The sequence below is a fragment of the Micropterus salmoides genome, unplaced genomic scaffold (genome assembly GCF_014851395.1).
Source record: "Micropterus salmoides isolate LMB-PRFRI ecotype aquatic unplaced genomic scaffold, ASM1485139v1 Ms_hic_scaffold_21, whole genome shotgun sequence".
Classification (NCBI taxonomy): Eukaryota; Metazoa; Chordata; class Actinopteri; order Centrarchiformes; family Centrarchidae; genus Micropterus; species Micropterus salmoides.
In genome coordinates, this window is record NW_024041262.1 from 8263241 (window position 1) to 8286514 (window position 23274).

At 41.4% G+C, this 23274-nt stretch overlaps 1 protein-coding gene across 3 annotated transcripts in view; it reads right to left on the reverse strand.

Moving 5' to 3' along the window:
• The window catches only part of mapk8b (mitogen-activated protein kinase 8b), a 37938-nt gene that overhangs the window by 8074 nt on the left and 6590 nt on the right, over nt 1–23274 (reverse strand). For 2 of the 3 annotated variants that reach the window (XM_038735151.1, XM_038735153.1), the window contains exons 2-9: nt 20362–20537; nt 16136–16265; nt 15347–15405; nt 12493–12631; nt 9054–9219; nt 6788–6859; nt 3988–4170; nt 752–876 (exon numbers count right to left, since the gene is read on the reverse strand). In XM_038735151.1, the coding sequence (XP_038591079.1) occupies nt 752–876; nt 3988–4170; nt 6788–6859; nt 9054–9219; nt 12493–12631; nt 15347–15405; nt 16136–16265; nt 20362–20483 (996 nt within the window). In that variant the 5' untranslated portion in view covers nt 20484–20537. Of the gene's footprint in view, nt 1–751; nt 877–3987; nt 4171–6787; nt 6860–7764; nt 7837–9053; nt 9220–12492; nt 12632–15346; nt 15406–16135; nt 16266–20361; nt 20538–23274 lie in introns of all 3 variants that reach the window. The other variant, XM_038735152.1, reaches the window with a different exon arrangement.

Consider the following 23274-nt stretch of genomic DNA (forward strand, 5'->3'; position numbering starts at 1 on the left):
GATGCCACAAACCTCTAAATTCAGGTGTATAGCACATACTGAGCTAGAATAACCCAACTCAAAGCCGGCCGTGGGATAAAGTTAACCGTCAATGGAGATTTGATGCATTTATACAGTGTACAAATCTGCACTTTCCAAGGCTGTGCTGTCAGTTCTAAAGAGTCCTTTCATGCCAGAGAGGGGATGGGAGGGAAGAAAGCAACAATTCACCTCATCTCCCAATCTGCCTGATAACAGGAAAAATCAATTTGCACTGGCTGAGTTATTGTGTTTCCAAGGAGAATGTGGTGGATTGACACCAAACCATCTAGACAACATAGCAGTGGGGTATTACAGTTTGTAGTCCTTATACCTAGATGGGAGTTTAAGACATTGATTCTTTTAACATCTTAACAGGGGATTTAGTAGCTGAGCAACATTAGCTTTCTACTTCTTTTTCATGTGTGCGTGTGGTGAGAAATTATAGGAGAGATGTTCGTACTTTTCCAAAATGTACCTACATTTCAAACCTTAAAAGCCTCCTTCATGAACACAACATTTTCTGCTAAAGTTCGAACTGTTTTGGTTATTTCACTACAGAGATTTTTGTATTTGTGTTTTTGTCTGTGCTCTTCTGACTGGATTTGAAGTGGGCGGAACTCAGCTGGAAAAAGGTGATGTCAAATATGTTGGTGAACTAGACATTTGTGCGGCTGTTTGCTTCTGTCGAGCAAATTAAATTCTCATTTGGTATTAATTAGAGAGTACTTACTGCCTCTACTTCAGTCGGGTCATACCACACGTTGATATAAGGGTGCTGGAGAGCCTCGTCCACCGAGATCCGCTTTGACGCGTCTATTACCAGCATCTTGGATAGTAGGTCTCGGGCTTGACTTGCTGAAAAGAATTTGTGCCAGTAAAAGAGAAAATGAGTGGGAAATGTCACATTTTAAACCAACCAGATTTCCATTCCATAGTCACTTGCTAATGTGATGCATGTTCTGCTGAATCAGGACACAATGCAGGGAAGGTCCATTCAAAAGTGTTAAAGTCCCCCTCTACTCAAAAATGTGTTTTCATTACTGTTCCTCGACTGTGATGTGTGCACTTCACTATGCAGAATGATGCATGTGTGGAGTTTGATACTAATCTCTCTAATAAAGGCCGGAATACTGTGAGTGTGTGTGTTTATATTTCGATTATGTCGAGAACTGTTCATCCAATTGACCTCACACGTGGCGGTTGTGTGTTGCTGCGGACCCAATGGGGGTGCATTTGGTGCAATTAGGTCACATGACACATTCAGAATTAATAAACTATCGAATAAACTACAGTACAGCGTGAGCTGCTCTGCAACAGCGAGGGTGGGGTACACTCGTAGGGGCGGGGCTTATATGCTCCGATGTGATAGTGAGTTGTTGAAACGGAGTTACCACACAGGTTTGATATTCGTTAGAAACAAATGTGTTGAGAATTTGATTTGATGGATTGAGGGAGGAGTTGCAACTGTTAAAAAATCTAAACTGTTACATCGTACCAGCTGGTACGGGACAACGTCACGAAGAAGGGTGCAGTTCTCCAAAAAGTAATGGGAGCTTATTTAACTCTGTGTAATTTTCTCATTAATAACATTATGTTCTCATAAAAGCATTTTATGTGCAACTCAGATGCATAACAAACATCTTGCTTTCTTGTGCATCCTCATGCATGATACAAAGAAAACGGGGACCCACTCGTACGAACACTAAAAGCTACACAAAAACATTAACCTTGTGTATCATATGTTCTGTCTGGAAGCCTTGCCAGCATTGGCTATCAAAGCTTTCACAGCCAAATGTGAACATTCAATGCATGCAGTTTAACAGGAGTACTTCAGGAGAACACACTGTTGTCACATATTCCTTCCTCAGTAAATTAATGAGGACAGAAAAAGATGAGCTCCTTTTTTCCCCCCGCTCCACATCTTGCAACAGCTCCACAGCACTTGCTGCAAGTGTTCCCGTCATCTTCTCTCCATTTACACATGAACACGCTTGAGGTAAATTCCGCTTCACAGTAAACAACTTGGTCCTGAACTGTCAGCCTCCATAATAAGTGTTTAATCTAAGGCAGCAACTGAAAAGTGATTTGTCACTTGGGCTTTGCTGTCAGCAGATGTTTGTGAGGCAGCAAATGCAGAGTGCCGCTATATGGACGAAAAATTCATCTTTATGCTTTGCAAGTGCGTGCTTACATTCTCGCTGAGCCATCTTGGACCTATTATATTAACAGTACCAGCTTTAAAAAGTATTTTGTTCACATTTCAAGCAGTAAAACTGAAGCATATTGTGGCATAAAAGCCGTGGCTCTTATTCCTTGCACCTTCGGGCATGTGATAAAACAAGAGTTACGAATCTAACTACAGTTCTATGAAATCTCGATGACTGCCAGGGACAGTGCTAAACACTGGATGTCATCAGTCTTGCGCAGGTCGTATTTAATGTCAGTCACATGTGACCTGGGATGATGTAGGGCGTAGCGTATTTAAGCCCATAAGTAGTCATAATGAAAGATGTAACTTCAGAATGTTGCCAGCATTGACAAAGAACTCTGGCTGTCATCCAAAATTCATAGAACCGTAGTTACATATGTAACCACCAGAGGCAGTGTTTCAAACTGCATGACTATTACCAACATAGTCACGAGGAATCCCACCTTACTGGGAATAGCCTGAGTGTTCCTGAAGGACAGCTGCCGCTACTGTATGTGGAGCGACATCGACTTGAAATGGGCAAGGTGCATGGTGGCTGCAGTGCAAATCTCACTCAGAGGCGTGACACTCCTGGTAGAGCGTCCACTAATATTAAGGGGCAAAAGCAGTCCTCTTGAGCTGTATGCCTCCTCAAATACCTCAACAATCCACATGGAAAGCCTCTGTTTAGATAGGGTCTGCCCTCCATCGCAATCTAACCAAGTCCAGCAGTTACTTTTTATAAAAATGCAATTGCCAGAAGAAAAGCAACTTTTTCTAATAACCACTTCAGCCTCACCTGCTCCAGAGGGTCAAAGGTGGGGAGATGAAGGGCTATGTCTTAGGCAGCCTCCAAGGATGCCCTTGACGCGCTTCCCATCCGCTGGGAACATGCGTCGAAGCCTCTACGTATCCAGGTCTGTCCTCACAGAACTGTCATACATAGGGCACCCTCATCCCATCCTTGCATAGTAAAGATCCTATCCGGTTGATCTACCCCAGTTGCAGCCACCTTGCCAGGAGCAAATATTTAAATTCAGCAAACTCTGAGGCTAGCGTGTCAACTTTAGCTGCAAAACAATCCACTTTCTTGGCCTTTTTCCTAGGTAGGGAGCTTCAAGTGGTGGCCAACTATGCCCAATCGTCACATTTGAAGCTACACAGATGGAGTCAGCTGGCCTTCAAGCTGCAGTCCTTCTACCTCAGCTAGCTTCAGGTCCTGCAGCTTGAAACTGCAGTTTCAGACTTTCAGACAGCCCCTCATTTGGGTGTGTAACACAGACATGTGGGGCGTTCATCATGGCCATTTAGCAGTGGACACATGCAGGAGCAACAAACATGTATCCCCAACATGGTGGGGCTGCTTATTTTTGTGTTTTAATACTGAAACTCAAATTAAAACAACTCCCTCACTTAACAACAATACAATAGCTTGGATAACCTTCTGCAATAAAACCCGCCCACAGGACACCTGACGCCTATTTGTAACTTCTGGTGAGAGTACTGGAGAAAACACCTGCCTAACATCCAGTGTTAGGCACTGCCTCTGACAGTCTGAAAGAATTAAATAGAACCACAATTTAAATTTGCAAGTGGTTCCACTTCAGGCTGGATGCACCTGTAGTAGATAAACTAAGCACCAAAATGGTTTTAACTCACTAAATGCTAAATAGCAGGCACTAAATTTATATCCTCACACCCACCTTCTTGTGCCTTAATAAACCTTTACAAGATTATTTTCACATCATGGTCATTAAAAGAGGCGACAGCATCTTTACCTTTCAGTTTGTTGTGTTCAGAGTCTGCAGGAAACAGAACATCAGGGAAGAGCTTCTCGAAGCTGTAACCAGCATACCGTGGCCTGTTCTCCACGTAGGTCCTCACTGACTGGTTGAGCTTCATCAGGAACTCCTGAGACGGTGTCCCCAGCTGTTCAATCACCTTATTCCACTGGTCGATATCTTAAGGTTACAGTGTTAAGAAAAGCACTGGGCCGGGTTTGGAAAAAAGATCTGCGGTTCCAGAGTTGGGCTGGGTCATTTTGAGAAATATTTTGTACTAATGAACAATAAAAAGAGAGCCAACTGTAGTTTCTATGTCTCGTATTACATTGTTCTGCTTGGATATGTTCCTAAAATACTATTATATTACTTAACAAGGGATGTAGAAAAAAGCACACCAGACCAGCTGTGAAGTGATGGCTTAAGATTAGAGTACATTATTGGATGAACTGTGGGAACATTCTTTACACGAAAAAATGTACATCTTATATTATCATCCAGCTACATCTGGGCTGGGAAAAAAACCCTACAACTTACAGCTAATTAAGGGGCTTTAGCTCTCCCAGTAATGAAAGACAGTTATAAGGCAGTATTAGCCGGTAACTTGATACAGATGTGTTTTCTTGCTGGTAGATCATGAACATGAACTCATAGATATTGCTTTTTTCACAGTTTTATTGGCTACACGAAGGGCAGTCATCGGCACAATTGGTTGCAATTGGCTTGGCCTACCCACGAAATAATAGGGGCTAGCCCTTCCTTACAGCGCGGGCTCTTGTTGGCTATTGTAGGCTGTAAAAGGGACACGTGAGCTCCTTTTGGGTCAAATAAGGTGTCAGTCAAAAGGTCAGAGTTCAGCAGCTAATTTTAATACAAGATATCGCATTTGTTTACATCCAAATCGGAGTTATTACAGTTATAATGACATACTAGCCACGCCTGCCAGCAAATATGAAACGATGCAGCAGCAATCCCTGGGGGTTTATTGATTGAATAATGTGTTTTGGACTAAATGTTTTTAATGGATTAGATCGTCTGGAATTTTCGACAATCGTCACAAGACCATTTTTGTTGGAATATAATCGATCGGTAAATTACAATGAGGCTTCATAAGTGAGTCGCGTCAATTTTGATTGTACTGGTTGGTCTGACAGGATTGTACCCGCTGTGGTGATCTTGAAATAGTTTGCATTGGTCAAATCACAAGGATTTAAGCTTCCAAAGAGCGTATCATATGAGTATGAAGTTAACATAGCAGTTGTGTGCACATACTGAAAGCTGCCGTCAGCATGATGGCCCGTGGGCGGGCCGCTGGAATGTTAAGAGGTGCAATGACTGGTAATCACTCACATGACAAAAGGCTGAATGGCTGATAAAAGAAATGCCTAGCATTTATGAATGTACAATATTTATGTATTGGGGAAAACTGCTTGCAACTTGAGAACCTAGAGGGATACATTTGTTCAGAACTGGACATAATGTGTATGTTTTATTTATGCTTTAAACGTCTTCATGTTCACATAAAGGTAATTTTATGTAGTTATTGTTTATTCTTTAAAAGTCAATTAAAAGAGATTTTTTTTTATAAAATAATAATAGAGGCAATCAATGTTTTGAAGAGGGGATTATCTTCCTGTTCCCGTGCAAGAAATATAGCAACAGAACCCCCCTGGCTGATAATTTAATTTTTTCACACCACAGCCAATTTATGATTTTAATAGATTTTCCCACCTTCCTTACATATAGGATACTACGGGAAATTAATTAACTTACAGTGCCACAACTACGGAAGGTCAGGGAAGCGGTGGCACCCAACCATAATTACCCAAGGTAAAGTGAAAATTAATTTCATTTATAAACATCATCCTAAACCATAAATTCTATTAAATGAGTTTCCCTGCCAGTCAGTCACAACTGAAGAAGTCCTTTGGATGAGGGACAAAACGTCTTCCAGTATCTTCAACTAAGTCCAGTTGCCCTTGACTTTAACCTTCGCTGGATAACTATGACCTGGATGACTGAGAATCTTCATAGACATCTAATAAATAATATAAATTTATCACCAAGCTCTAACTAACACTGCAAACAAAGCGCAACACCCAACATAAAGTTTACTTTTTCAAGCTAATGCTTCACCAAGCTTAGCTAACCAACATCATCCATTAGCATATTAGAGTATTAAGCATCTCAAAGCTGCTTAATGTAAAGTAATAAATTAGTATTTACATTTACAACACACTGATCATGTTGAGAAACATAGATATACACTGTGTTCTATGCTGATTTACCCCACCCCCCCCAAAAAAAACACACGGCCGTATTTGTTTCAGGATACATGCAAACCAACTATAAACACTAAATAAAGCACCTACATAATGTAAAATATTGTTTTCATTCATGTACAAAGAAAAGGTTTTAAAAAGTGGGAGAGACCGTTTTCATGACAAACGTTTTTACATGTGACAGCAGGTAAACCACACGTGTCATTAACTAAACCTGTTATTGTGGTCATTAGCTCACTAATGCGGCTTAATGTGTGACTTCTAATGGAATACAGCAATCATTAGTGCTGTTAATAATAAAACTGCCTGCCCTGAAAAAGGTCTTTTCCTCTTCAACTCAGTCACTGAAACAAATGAAAGTCACCTCTGAATACGATCACGCCATCACACATTGAACAGGCACAGTAGATGGGCAGGTTTTCCCATTGTGTGCAAAGATATGAACAACATGTCAAACAAAAGGATGAGACAAGACGGCCTTTTGGGGTTTGGATGGAGGTTCAACTTAAGGATACGATCAGTGCCTGGAAACAACACACTACCCCGGACCATTTCAGCCATGATGCAGCCAACAGACCAGACATCAACTGAAAAATGAGATGACAACCACCAAATTAGCATGCAGGACTGAAAGACGAACAGAAAAACAACTGTAACAACAAATGAACAAAAGGGAAAAATAAAAGAAACATGACGTGGTACCAGGTGATGTGTGTGATACATGACAAAAATGGATTGCATGCAGTTGAGTGCACTCTCAAACCCAGGTCTGTGTCCCACAGGGATAAGGGAAATGATTATTACTCTTTTTGGCTAGAGTGGCAGCAAGATCATTTCTGCATCAGGTGCACTAAATTGTGAATCACAAGCTTTGAAAAGTGAGACACTGACTCTCAAGGTCTTCTGAAAATGTTATGTCTTAACACCCTCAGTATCCGCACTGAAATTCATGTTGTACTTGTTAAACTGGAATAATGTTATCTGTAAGGCCAAAATTATCATTTGTTAGCTTTTTTTGTTATACCCACATGTGCGACGTTGCAGATTACAAGTCTCACAAATATTTCTGTAACAGAGCACCAATATATCAGAATTATATTAAGGAAAAATTCATTTTTTCTGTGACTGCTGCTTTGGCATCTACAAAGACATAGAAAGCAGTCTGAGGACAGACAAGGGTATTGTTTGCACTTAAGTTCTCAACAATGGAAGCAAGAGCAAACTATTAAATTCTATTTCGGGTTTTTCATGTGACTGTCATGCTTTAAGCAAGAGTGCTGCTGCTTCGGTGAGTGAGGAGGCAGCGGTGTGAGTTTGAGTACCTGTAGGAAGAGCAGGTGGGTGGTTGCAAGTCAGGGTGTCAGGCAAAGCTGAGAAATAGAATTTCTATAGTTGCTCACGGGATATGAGACTGAAAAGATGAAAGACGTTTGTGTGCTATGTTTTGTTTCACAAGAAACGCCAGACACTGCTGCAAGCAGCTCAAGGATACAATCCCTTCCTGGAAAAAGGATTTTGTGGCGAACCATTTCTGCCATAATGCAGCCCACAGCCCAAATATCCACTACATATGCGCAGCATAAAAAGGAGGAAGAAGAGAATAAGCAAAAAAAAAAAAAAAGAATGCAACATGTCAGCAGGAAAATTTAGGGTTTATGTTTTTGGTCAAGAGGATTAAGGGTGGGAGACTATTAGTATAAACAAGATTCTCCTCAGTTTTATTATAGTGGGAGCATTATTGCTATGTATTCACCTCATGATACCTGTACAAAAGGGAACATTTTATTCTACGAGTGCTTTAAAAACTGAGATTTGCTTAACTGGCTGTTACGCATCCCATTTTATACCTAAAAGTCAGAGTATCTGCTACGCTAAAGAACACTAGTTACCTTTCTAGCAAAGGAATGTTTCAACACCTTTGGGAAAGGCACTTGTTAGCTTAATGCTCTGAGAATTACATGGATTGATACCACTATCATGTCTGTACGCTAAATACAAAGCCAGAACCAGGAAACAGTAAGCCTAGCTCTGTCCAAAGGTAGAAAAATCAGCCTGCCAGCACTGCCAATGCTCAACGATTAGCACATTATATTTCCTGAAAATCCCCCCACCAAGACAAAGTCTTAACCCTGTAAAACCCCAGCTTGTGGTTTTTGCACTTTGTTTTGTGTACGGATTAAACAAACAAGATATAAGTAATTAATAGTAAGTAATTAGTGAGGTTTAGAGGTGCTGGTAGGTGGATTTTGATTTTGTTATCCTCTGCTACCAGTCTTTATGCTAAGATAATCATCTCCTGGCTCTAGCTTCATATGTAATGGACAGATATGAGAGTGGTATCCCATCTTACATGTGGCGAATAAGTATATTTCCCAAAATGTTGAACTATTCCTTTAAGACCATCTTGCAGAAACTGTGACACATTCCAAGCAGGAGCACCAAGTGAAACTGCTGAAGCATGCACAAGTGGCATACTGGCTTTATTAGCCAGGCTATAAGGAGCTCAGGACAAGCAACCTCTTAATAAAACATCAAACGCATGCTAAAGCACTGCTGGGAAATGGAGGCCCTAGACAAGAAGTTTCCCAAAAAGCAACGCTGCCCAACATGCCAACTTCCCCCCCACTGAGTGTGACCTTAACAAGAATAGGGAGTGTGTGTGTATTTGGGAGGTGCTGTCAAAAAACATCCCAGGGGGGAGGGCCATGCAGCAGGCCAGGCAGCAGCTTCTTAGCTCCTCATTGGCCGGTCGCTGTCAAGATGCTGCTTTCCTCCACTCACCATTGGCCTGATAGCCCATGCCCAGGATGACTTCAGGTGCACGGTAGTAGCGGGTGACAACATAGGGAGTCATGAGGAGGCCTGTGGCAGCTGTCCTGGCCAGGCCAAAGTCTAGGATCTTCAGCGTGCAGTCAGACTTCACCACAATGTTGCTGGGCTTAAGGTCCTGTACAAAAAACACAACAAGGAGAGCCTGATTAAGACTGACGTGCTACAGTTGTGGTATGATCTGTTGGTGTCCTGCTCTGAAAGGGGCAAAAAAAGAAAGTTTGATGTTGAGACAAATTGTATAAAAAGACAGTTGAGAAAAAAAGTAAGAAATATCAAATACCACATACAAAATCATTTTCTTTGGGGGTGGGAACAACTTCAAATAAATTCTGTATATGTGAAACACTGTATGTGGTGTAGTTGGGGCTTGGATACTGGTATTTGTTCTCCTCGAGAAGAAACGTGTACAATATGGAAAACAAATACCAATGAGTTGATGTATCACAGTAAACAGGGCCGGATTTACTAACACCCCGAATAAAGAGTACTAAATGTGTCTGCATTCTAAAATATTGCACGTGCAATTGTAGTACCTGTTATAGGTGATAAACTAAGAACTATTGCGTATATAACAACAGGTGCAAACACAATGGTGATGACCGTATTTAAAATAGGGTTGTGTGTTAAATACAGATGCTTTTAGGCTTTTTAGCACATGGCATTTAGTAAATAAATGTATTTGCATGTTACCCTCCCATTATTTTTCACAATAAAATTGACACGTCCCAAATTGCATATTCATCAAGGCAAAAGTAATAAATGAACAACAGGTGCTATCTTGCACTTCTGGAAGATCAACTTACATGTTAATTTGCTGGTGATATGAAGTTTGCACACATTTTTACTCACGCAAACATTTAGTAAATCTGGCCCAAAGTGTTTTTTTTGTCCAACTTTTTATTTGATCCTCATTTAACTGTTCACTGAGTTCTGTGTGCTGCATTATATTCTTCACTGTTTCATGTCAATCACCTGACACCTACAGAAAGAAAGTGAAGAAATATGACATGTACTGAGCCACAATTGTTAATGGTAGGTGTCCTTTCAAGTGTCCTGACAAAAACAAAGAGCTTTTGAAAAACGGTTTAACTTGCAGAGAAAGCTGTTCCTCTCTTCTGAAGCTAATCCTGACAAATTAAACTGACATTAATATCTGTCTAGCACTTCAAATTTCCATCCGGTGAGGTGACATGTCATAAACAAGACTAACTGCCTGTGGCTATAATCTACTGATTGGCCGTCTGCCAGTACAGTTAATGCAACAATGTCAGCAGGTATATTTCCCTTTTATACAAACCTTCAGGAATAAATCAGGGAAACAAAGAGAAAAACAACACTGAAGTACTGAAGCCCCAATTCTCTACCAATAACTAGAATGTGCAGACACGGTCCACTTGATCCACACTCCCTCCGCAAGAGCACTCGGTCCTAGTTAGTTTGGATTAATGCTTATAGGTTATAAAATAACCAAATTAAAATTTTCCTCCAGGTCAATAAACAGGTGGAGGTACACAAAACTTCCCAGCTCCTCAGGATTGGGATATCTATGCTCTTTTAGGGAAAAAAAAAAAGGAGGACTTGTTAGTAACTATTAAAATCTCAGTGATTCCCACAGGTTTTTAAGAGACTATGGTGGGTGGGCCTCGGACTCTCTTGGGGGATGCGGGGTTCGAGGCTATCTATGAAGAACTTTGCACTCTTGTAAACAACCTTGTGCTCTAGTAAACTATTTAATCATAAACCCATTGTATAGCTATACATGGTGATGAATCAGCAACAAAAGTCAACAAATTTATTTAATGTTTTTCCAACAAAATACTTTTTTTTATTGTTGTTTTTTTTGTTTTTTTTACTTTTAATGGACACATGTAATACGTTTTTTACTTTCTGTGAATATAATCCAATTCATCTTATTTCCATAATCTATAGATACCTTATTTTGAAAAACGGACCTTGTCATCACAAGTGAATCCTCGTGCTAAATTCATTCAGTCCAACCCAACTTGAAAAATAATGTTGTATGTGGTTCTCGTATCGCGTAACATGAAGACATCACAGCATCTCTTCAGGTAGGCCTCTCATACTGCAACACTTGTCTTTGTAAAGAGAGAAACTGACAGGATAAAGTCGCTAACCTGTCAGCTCGCACTGGTCCGTTACAGTGGCTTTACCGTAAAGGCTTTAATACGTGTGCACTACAAATATAGGTGCGTCTAGCTTAATCGCCTTCTCACAAACAAGTGACAGAAACAGGCCGCTAATGTTACCGTAGTTACCTCAAAAGAAAAGTGGTTGTCTCGAGTCAGATGCCAAAGTGTGTGAACGTGCGAGCTTAAAGCAGCGCGGAGCAGTTCCCACAAAACATAACTTTAGAGGTTTGTAATGTTATTATGAGAGGTGTAAAAAAATGTAGGTTCATTTTGAAACTATGCTGCTATGAAGCATGGATCGAGCTGGCCAACTCAATACCCTCACCTCTCTATGAAGCTGGATCACATTGTCCTTCTCATGATCACCACCTGGTTTGCACAGAATACTACAAAACCTGCCATCAAGGTAGCCAAAAATGTCCAGGAGGCAGCTCACTAGCAAACAATAAAACACTAATTTCATCATCATAATCATTATCACTTCTTGGCAATGAGACCATCAAATTGTGTGGCTAACGCCTTGAAAAGGTAGAAAAACATATTCTTTAGGTAGTGCTTAGCAACTCCGAGCATCTTCAAAAGAACAAGAGAGCTCTCTCATCACAGACATAAAGCCCGCAAGAACGAGAGAGCTGAATCTTTGGCGATCCATGACTCATACTGCATCTGTTGCACTTTATGAAAGCTTTGCGTGCCGAACCGCGCTGATGCGAGTGGCGCTGGTTAGCTCCGCCTGTGGCTCAATTAGTTCTGGCTGGCAGAGCAAGAGGAGCTCTGCTAATCTACTGCTGCGCCTCTTACTGAGGGTGATTGACAGAGTGCCGTCAGAGTGTGTGTGTGTGTGTGTGTGTGTGTGTGTGTGTGTGCATATAAGAGCGACCCTTTGTTTATAGCTGCTGGTGCTTCAGGGTGTGTGTGTGTGTGTGTGTGTGTGTGTCATCCTGTGTGTGTGTTGTTTCAAAGTGAACAAGCACCTGAGTGTATGTGTGTGCAACCTACGTCATCTCTTCTGTATGACAACCTGTTTATGTTTGCTTGTGTTATCTGGTGATTTCATTTATCACTAAAGTGTCACTAGATGGATACACATTTTCACTGTCTTCACACGCCATGTGCCCCTGGCTACAGCTGTATATCAAGTTGAGCGTGCCTATGTGTGCCAACATTACAACATTTGGGCCTACTATCTGCATCTGATGCATGCAAATCTGTTATGCATGTATATTAGAGTGCCTGACCCTGTGTATGATGCCGGCGGCGTGTAGGTGTTTGATCCCACACAGCATCTGGTAGAGCAGGTAGGACAGCCTCTCGTGGTCCAGCTCCATCTGAATCACCTGGCACAGGTTTGCATCCATCAGCTCCATCACTAGATACCTGCAGGGAAAGAGAGGCAAAATAATCACACAGGCAGGCGGACACACAAACAGAGCTTTCATACATTCACCGGTTATTATTTCACATGGGATGCAGCATATTCTTGACTTGTGTGACTATATAATACACATCAAAAATAAAATGAAATATTAGATGCTGAAGGCTGAAGTTTCTTGGCTATTTCAAGCAAACCATTTACTATATAATTAAACCATAACTATGTAACCTACTACCTAAATTTATCGTAAAACTACATTTTACATCTCCTCACCCACACTGCACTTTTTTTCTGTGGCATTTAGGAAGTGACAGTAAGGGTTCTCCTTCTCAAAACTGTGATGATAATATGTTATCTGGCAGCTGTTACATCATCAGTCCCTAAAATGCTCCTACACTGAGGAAGGCCCTTCTGACAGACTTTTATACAAAAAGAAACATCTTGGTGACAGAGTGTGCAGCTCTACGCCATAAAAAGTAGGACTTGGGACTGCTTGGATGATAATTTGTATACACAACATGTAGTCAAGTGAAAATGGCTAAAATCCACTGTCAAAGGATGTTTATGTGTAAGGCTGAGTGTGTGTACACATATGCACATACATATATGCTGAAATTCATATTTTTAGAAAACCGTGCGCTCTGCAATACAAGTATGCACTCAGGTATACAAACACACAGGCAAATGGAGTGCTCATCCTTCATCCTCTAACTGTGTGTTTGCGCCGCAACCCTCTGGCTATGATTTGTCCAGTTTCCTTTTTAGCTCCAATCAGGCAGACACAGCACTGCACGCACGCATGCACGCACGCATGCACGCACGCACACACACAGAGCTTCTAGAGGATGGCATTAATCATGTTTGTTCCCGTCATACTCTACAAAACCATCACTTCCCCCACATTTCAGTTTAGTATTCCCCTCTGTGAGATTCCACAGCAAGTTTCCACTCGCACGGATGTCTTGCAGACTTGCAAACACATCCCATCCAGGACGCTGCATAATATACCCTGATGTTGGTCTTATTAAGGAAACCGTCCAGCCAAATGTGGAATATATAAAAGTTGGACTTTGCAAATGGTTAAAAATGATTATTTGGTAGTTTCTATGTTACTTTTGTGACTTGTCAGTGTTCAGTTATTTTACCACGAAACATTTCCACCTGATGATCCACTGAATGAATCTAGCTTAAACATTTAACCTGTCCATTTGCTGTGATTGCAGGTGTTTATATGTATTCCTTGAAATAAATCTTCCTGTACTATGCACCAGGGCTGAACGATTAATTGCATTCGCGATATCGCGATGTAATAAAACGAGATTTTCTAATCGCAAAAGCTGGTCACATGACACGCGAGATTAAACCAGTCTGCAGAGAAAGCATCAACTTTGCACGTTACCCTGTACCTTGTCTTCTTGTGGTACAATGGCCTTAATCTTGACAGAAGCTGACACAACATAAACTTTAGTGTCACACAGGGAATGAAAGTAGCACCCGCCACCCGAGGGTAACTTGGTGGTGGGTGAAATCGTCAGGCCATCCGCAGCTTTGATGGACAGGAAAAATGCACAACAGATAGACATATGTAGTAAGGTGGGGTGGTGATGGCACAATGAATAAGACGCCTGCCTCACCTTTGGTGTGAGAGACCCGGGTTCAATCCCCCACTGTGACCCATCCACCATTGTGTCCCTGAAGACACTTAACCCCTCGTTGCTCCAGAGGCGTGCGACCTCTGACACGTATAGCAATTGTAAGTTGCTTTGGATAAAAGCGTCAGCTAAATTAATAAATGTAAGGTCACACACACAGCCACCAGTCAGCTCAGGAAATATCTGTGAAACGGCGTTTCAAACCAAACTTTCAAGTCCGAAAGAGGCGCAGTCTGACCCGAGTTACAGCCTGGTTACAGCCAGTGCGCCTCTTAGCAGCATTGCAAGCTGGTGATGTCAGAGAATTTCTAAGCTTGTCTATTAAACACGAGAGGCGTCACGTGGTTTTATTTTCGTTGGCCAACTTTTGAATTGAACCTCAAACTGAGTTTTTTTTTTTTTGCTTACTGGGATAGAGAAAGATGGACTCCTAGGAGATTTGAACTGAGATAAGGACGCATTAATTGGTGGTTTAACTGTGGGTTTTGTTTTGAGCACTTACTGTATAACACACTGTGGTGAACTTAGTTTTTCTTGTGGTCTGTAGGTAGGCCGACCTGATGATATTATATCATATTATTTAATACCATGACTTGACTCAAATTATCTTTCTCATATTATTATAATTTAATAATATCTTCTCCACCATTGCTCATAATAATAATTCTACTAAATTCATCATAACACAGGCCTGACCCACAAGAAAGAACAGTGTGGTTGTGATATGTATATTATATGTATATTGTGTTGGTCATACTATACACTGATTTACTGCTTGTCCATTTTGAATAATACTGAAGGTACAGAGCTTAGAAATTAGATATCATATTAAATCGCAATATTGGTAAAAAAAATAAAATAAAAAAAAAAGCGCAATTAGATTATTTTCCAAAATTGTTCAGCCCTACAATCAACCTGTAGTAAGGCAGGATTAAACACTAACCATGGATCTAGCTATGCTGCACAAGCACCCTAAAAAGTAATCTAAACCCCCAGCATGCTACATCCTGTATTGATTTTACAAAGACATGACGAGCAGATGTTATCTGGCTCAGTAATACTCACACATCTTGGAATTCTTCCAGTGTCTTCTGTGGCGTGAACACGTTTAACAGGCCGATTATCTGCCGGGGAAAAAAAGCACCAGTTATTACTCTGCGAATCCGGAGGGGAGATGATGGGTCGTAATGAATGACATCACTGCCACCACCTCGGCATCCCTGAACCAAGCAGGGTTCATCTGAAAGGCTCTGACTGCGGCAGCTGGATTGTCAACAGTGAACAACAACAGGACAGTCCCCAATTTAAAGCACTACATAAAAAACAAACACGGAGCAGCAGTAGGGAGGATCAACAAGACCTCTGTTTTAAGGTCACCTATCAAACAAGGTGGGCAGCTTCTTGGATCATTATGACTCTGCAGTAAAAGGGTCGTAAGATGAAGATGAATCTCTACAGAAATGTCACTGATTAACTTTACATTATTTTGAATAACAGATGACCCAATATAAATATTTAATCACCTGCAATGCGGCCTGATGCGGCCCCTTCACAGGAAAATTATGTTCAAACTGATTTAAAGATTAAACATGTTGAACTTTCCTTTTGCTCCGTCCAAGTGTCTTCTGTTATTTATATTGTAAATTCACTGCTCCCACATGCTTGTTCATCACATTACTTCTTGACTGATCTCAACTCTGAAACAACCCCATGCATTTGAACCAGCTGCGAGCCTCTATCCGCAGGAAACACACAACAGGGAAGGTGTCACGGCCCAAAATTTGCCACCCCCTAATGGTCACATTGATGTAGCTATACATGCTTAAAAAGAAAAGAAGCTGTCTGAGCGCTTACGTTCTTGTGGTTGACACATTTCATGAGCACCAGTTCTCTGTAGGCCCGTTTTGCGTGAGTTTGATTCTGAAACGGCCGGCTCAGCTTCTTGATGGCGACGTTCCTCTCAAAGTTGTGGTCATACGCTGAACTGGGGTGGAGAACAAAAGCAAAAACTTACAACAACAATAATATATAAGTCTTCGCACTCTTTTTTTTGGCTATGTTGAAGATGGAATGAAATTACAGGTTGTACTCTCACCAAGTCTTGTTGGGACAATTTAGTCAAAGGTTAAGAACATGCAGACTACACTTTGTCTAGGAGTAGGAGTCAGACATTTTCAATTCCTACACACAGGGGCTTTAAAATGGTATACATTTTTGAGGACACTACTTACTAAGGCTATGGCTAACATGTTAGCAAACAGCTGCACATCCAGCAGACATGGAGCAACATTAGAATTGATTTGGACTGACCTAAAAGTCGAATATTCACTCTGTGTTTAGCTCAGTTTCCACTGTCTCTCATGGAAATATGTGGCTCTTCAGCTGCTAAATGCTGTTCACCAGCTAGTCGCTAACTTTTAGTTTGCCGTTTGGTGCTGGGCAGATAGAGTACAGTTGGCTTTTAGAGGGTTTTCCCTATTAACACTGATCAGACTGAAGAATGAATCACTAAAGTGAAGCTGCGGCCATCGAGTCAACAATAATCTGTGGGCTCATCACTAAAAGTGACCCCTTTCACATAGCAAACTGTACTTTACGGTGTTGCAGAAAATATTATATATCACAATATATATCAATAATAGGGCTGTGCGATATGAAGATATATACACACACACACACACACACGTGCTGGCCATATAATTAGAATATCATCAAAAAGTTGATTTATTTCAGTAATTCCATTCAAAAAGTGAAACAGCCTGATATATTTCAAGTGTTCATTCCTTTTAATTTTGATGATTATAACTGACAACGAATGAAAACCCCAAAATCAGTATCTAAGAAAATTAGAATATTGTGAAAAGGTTCAATATTGAAGACACCTGGTGCCACACTCTAATCAGCTAATTAACTCAAAACACCTGCAAAGGCCTTTAAATGGTCTCTCAGTCTAGTTCTGTAGGCTACACAATCATGGGGAAGACTGCTGACTTGACAGCTGTCCAAAAGACGACCATTGACACCTTGCACAAGGAGGGCAAGACACAAAAGGTCATTGCTAAAGAGGCTGGCTGTTCACAGAGCTCTGTGTCCAAGCACATTAATAGAGAGGCGAAGGGAAGGAAAAGATGTGGTAGGAAAAAAGTGTACAAGCAATAGGGATAACCGCACCCTGGAGAGGATTGTGAAACAAGAGATTCACAAAGAGTGGACTGCAGCTGGAGTCAGTGCTTCAAGAACCACCACGCACAGACGTATGCAAGACATGGGTTTCAGCTGTCACATTCCTTGTGTCAAGCCACTCTTGAACAAGACACAGCGTCAGAAGCGTCTCGCCTGGGCTAAAGACAAAAAGGACTGGACTGCTGCTGAGTGGTCCAAAGTTATGTTCTCTGATGAAAGTAAATTTTGCATTTCCTGTGGAAATCAAGGTCCCAGAGTCTGGAGGAAGAGAGGAGAGGCACAGAATCCACGTTGCTGCAAGTCCAGTGTAAAGTTTCCACAGTCAGTGATGGTTTGGGGTGCCATGTCATCTGCTGGTGTTGGTCCACTGTGTTTTCTGAGGTCCAAGGTCAACGCAGCCGTCTACCAGGAAGTTTTAGAGCACTTCATGCTTCCTGTTACTGACCAACTTTATGGAGATGCAGATTTCATTTTCCAACAGGATTTGGCACCTGCACACAGTGCCAAAGTACCAGTACCTGGTTTAAGGACCATGGTATCCCTGTTCTTAATTGGCCAGCAAACTCGCCTGACCTTAACCCTATAGAAAATCTATGGGGTATTGTGAAGAGGAAGATGCGATACGCCAGACCCAACAATGCAGAAGAGCTGAAGGCCACTATCAGAGCAACCTGGGCTCTCATAACACCTGAGCAGTGCCACAGACTGATCGACTCCATGCCACGCCGCATTGCAGCAGTAATTCAGGCAAAAGGAGCCCCAACTAAGTATTGAGTGCTGTACATGCTCATACTTTTCATGTTCATACTTTTCAGTTGGCCAGCATTTCTAGAAATCCTTTTTATGTATTGGTCTTAAGTAATAGTCTAATTTTCTGAGATCCTGAATTTGGGATTTTCATTAGTTGTCAGTTTTAATCATCACAATTAAATGAAATAAACATTTGAAATATCAGTCTGTGTGTAATTAATGAATATAATATCCAAGTTTCACTTTTTGAATGAAATTAATGAAATAAATCTACTTTGATGATATTCTAATTATATGACCAGCACCTGCATATTGTTTGACAATAGAAAAACATCTATTGTTTACATTTACACTATCGTTTGTTTCATTACGTAGCAAATTCCACACTCTACACTAATATTTTTGCAAGGGGGATGACGCTTTGCACCACAGTGAAGTTTTATGTTGGATATTCGACAGACATCTGTCCACGGTACATTCTTCCACAGGTGCAGGTGTTGCAGGAAAGAAATTCACATTCAGAATAAACAAATGTGCAGGAGAGAACCGGTCAATACTGAACAGGCGGACTGAGGCCATGCAAACAAGGAGGAGCTCATACCTAACAGAGAAGTCTGTTGTATGGGTGAGCCACACAATTATACATTCCTGAAGATCCAGCCATGATTTGTGTGTCAGGTAACGTTTAATAACTTGCCCACGGACGCTCAGCTTACTTTCTACTGCCCCAAGACATTCTGTTGTTGTGATGTTAGCTATAGCAGCAGGAGAGCTGTGAGTGTCGCAGTCTGGAGCCTGCTGTGCTACTCTGGGACCGTCTTGTCTTCTAATGTTAGCTTTGCAGCAGCAAGTAGGGACGGCTTGCTAAACCACAATCTAGCTAACATTAGTTACATAATTTGCTGTTTCTCACTGTATATCATAGAATATGTCACAGTATTGGATTTCTCCAGAATCACTTACCACACCATTATGATGCAGAGAAATATCATGAGTTGCTGCTGGAAATTATGTCGTAACAGTATGTTGTGATATTTCATTGAATTTACAAAACAAATCTCCATATCAGAATACATATCATTATTTGGATATGAAATGACCTGTATTGGATATTAAGATTTTAGTCATATCACACAGCCCTAATCAATAATGTGATAAAAAAAAATATTTTATCTAATTTTATCTACATTGCTAAGTCCAACAAAAAAGGTTAGAAACATCTTGCAACACTGCAGCGTTGTTGTATTGGACTGTATTTCACTGTACAGACAAGATTAATGATGGCAACTTAGGTGAGTTCATCCAGCTTAGCTTCTGGTATAAGAACTTCACCTTTTTTGGCATAAAAAATTTGATCAATCAACCACCGACACCGATGCCATCGTGGCACAACTGTTGATAAGATAGAATATCATCATATACAGGAACTAATCCTGGGTTTCAGATTAAAATGTGTTTCAGCACTGACACTTCCCCTAATCCTCTCACGTCTACAGAGATCCACAGGGAACACAATACCATAATGCACTGTCAACAAACATTACAATTTGCATCTATTCCCTTGTCGTATGCAACGTATGCTGATATAACATCTGATCTCGTCAACTTTTGGAGGCGACAGCTGCCAAAGACTGCACACTGCACCAGTAGCTTCCATCAAATGTTTTCTCAGGTGACAGTGTCAATGGGGAAAGTTCAATTCTGCAGGTTCTACCCTCTCTGACTGATAAATAGATGAACTGATTATTTTGGCTGACACAACAGTCACACATAAATAAGGCTGCAGAATCACATGTTTAATTCTGAGTGTCTGATTCATTTCTATCCAGGTTTGTAGGTTTCATACTGAAATGACACGTGAAATCTTACTTTAGTTTCAAGAGACGTCAGAGGTAAGATGAAACTGAAAATGCAAATAGTGGGACTTCCAACTATATCTCATGAGTTTGCCTTGTTGTCATGGTAATGCCTTGGCTGTCTAACCCAGCTCTATGACAACCAAGCAAACACCATACACTGATGAAGACCATGTAATAAAGTGGATCAGTGGAACATGAGCTGATTTTATCTTGTCAAACTACTATTTCCAAGACCAACACATTTCAACAACAACACGTGATATATTTGGATTCCCCCCTTAGACTCACCAGACAATTCCCTGTGCTCCGGATCCGATGGGTCTGAGGTTCTGGTAGCGCTTCAAAACCATAAAAGTTGAATCGCCCACATCTATACTGTAGTACTCCTTTTCACGCTTGTTCCGGTTCATGGTGAAGCCTTGGACAAACGCCGTGATTGGGCATTCAAGTGGAGCTCTCAAGACCTGCAAAGAGACAGACGGGTTGTAATTTTTTTGTAGAATGACATATTAACACAATCAGGAGACATGGAGCAACATTAGAATTGATTTGGACTATTCACTCCAAGGGGTAATTTTTTCCAAATTAAAAATTAATAACTGAATTTCGGAGCAAATGTCCTAACTTATGGCAGTATAACACTTCACACTGTGCATCAGGTGGCCACATTATTAGTATAGACTTGTGGCAAACTAACATTTAATATGGTGGGTAATCAGGAGCTACCAGACTTCGAGGAACTGCTGATAAACTGCTCATACTGTAGATCACTCTATGAAAAAGCCCCACCCTGCGGACTGTCTGACTCGGAAACAGCCAACAGTTAATTTAATTAAACACTACTAGGCTTTGTCTTGGATGTAAGACACCCTTATCTGCATTTCCTAAAATGAAAACAAGTCTTATTTATTCCTTTAAAGAATTACTGACTCACTAGTAGCGATGAAGTACACTGCTCAAAAAAATAAAAGGGAACACTTAAACAACACAATGTAACTCCAAGTCAATCACACTCCTGTGAAATCAAACTGTCCACTTAGGAAGCAACACGGATTGACAGTTAATTTCACATGCTGTTGTGCAAATGGAATAGACAACAGGTGGAAATTATAGGCAATTAGCAAGACACCCCCCAATAAAGAAGTGGTTCTGCAGGTGGTGACCACAGACCACTTCTCAGTTACTGTGCTTCCTGGCTGATGTTTTGGTCACTTTTGAATGCTGGCGGTGCTTTCACTCTAGTGGTAGCATGAGACGGAGTCTACAAGCCACACAAGTGGCTCAGGTAGTGCAGCTCATCCAGGATGGCACATCAATGCGAGCTGTGGCAAGAAGGTTTGCTGTGTCTGTCAGCGTAGTGTCCAGAGCATGGAGGCACTACCAGGAGACAGGCCAGTACATCAGGAGAGAGACGTGGAACTGAGACCCCTTTTGTGAGACCATATGCTGGTGCAGTTGGCTCTGGGTTCCTCCTAATGCAAGACAATGCTAGACCTCATGTGGTTGGAGTGTGTCAGCAGTTCCTGCAAGAGGAGGGCATTGATGCTATGGACTGGCCCTCCCGTTCAGACCTGAATCCAATTGAGCACATCTGGGACATCATGTCTCGCTCCATCCACCAACGCCACGTTGCACCACAGACTGTCCAGGAGTTGGCGGATGCTTTAGTCCAGATCTGGGAGGAGATCCCTCAGGAGACCATCCGCCACCTCATCAGGAGCATGCCCAGGTGTTGTAGGGAGGTCATACAGGCACGTGGAGGCCACACACACTACTGAGCCTCATTTTGACTTGTTTTAAGGACATTACATCAAAGTTGGATCGGCCTGTAGTGTGGTTTTCCACTTTGATTTTGAGTGTGACTCCAAATCCAGACCTCCTGGATTTGATTTCCATTGATAATTTTTGTGTGATTTTGTTGTCAGCACATTCAGTATTAATGAGATTATTTCATTCATTCAGATCTACAATGTGTTATTTTAGTGTTCCCTTTATTTTTTTGAGCAGTGTACATAAATGCTCATGTGTGCACTGTTTACTGCCCCTTTAACCTAATAAAAACCTGGAATAATTCTTTAATATTAGAAACTCAAACCAGCCACCTTTTAAGTCCTCAAGTGAGGTTCGTCATTTATAATGACTACTATAAAACTTAGAGGTGTGGGTGGTGGGAATGATGATCCAGGCAGAGAGGCAGAGAGGAAGCAGGGTTTCATGCTGGCTCTGAAGACGACAAATCATTAGTGGAATTTGGAACATTGCGCTGAGGAGGTCCGCTTTGTGATGATAGCTGTGCGTTCTGCGGACCGTGACATGAACTCTAGATTTCTCAGACTACCGCTAACCCTCCCCTCCTTTCCTTTCAGTGTCCGCTAGCCTGCGAGCCCCCTCTCTTCTCCACTCCACTACACTCATCTTCCTTTTCTTGGGTACGCGGCTCATCAAACCTTCGCTCTTTATCTTCTGTTTTGCTTTCTCTTGTGTACAGGGCTGCAAACGCAAGTCACCACCTGAGTTAAATTCAACTCATTTTCCGGAGACAAGGTTCAGAAAATAGACACGCAGGCAAGACCAAGGCAATTCAAATCCTATTCAAAGATCAATTAACACATCAGCTGCTTGCTCTGTAATGAAGCACGCTTAGTGGTAAGAAGACAAAGATACAAAGGACATCAAATCAAACTCAAAAAGTGGCTTAAAGTGACCACTACGCCAGAAGAGCGATCTTTAAATTAAACTCAAATGCGGCGTGTCTTCCCCTGTGCCTCCTCCTCTCCTACACTCGTGTTTTATCCTTCCTGCTTCTGATCTTTGTCTCCTCTCTCTCCCCTTCTTCTCTCCCCTTCTTCTCTATGACTCTGATCGTCTTCTCTCTCCCGCCGAAGAACCTTGACAGCAGTCTGCAGCAGAGCCACGCGCTGCAGAGGTACAGGGATGAATAAAATTGTTCACAAAAGAGTCTGAACTCTGTGATTTTATCTCACAGACATACTGCCACATGCAGGTACACAAACATGTCGCTTCCGTAGATTGAAAAGCTTAGTAAACAAAGTCACTCAAACAAACAATTCATTCAGTCAGATTTGTCTTGTGATGACAGCCACTGTCACATCACATGGCACTACGCGATTATGTTTGTATGTTTCCATGTCCATACGTACTTCCCTCTCAGATTAACCTGCACCCGGACTTATGAGGTCA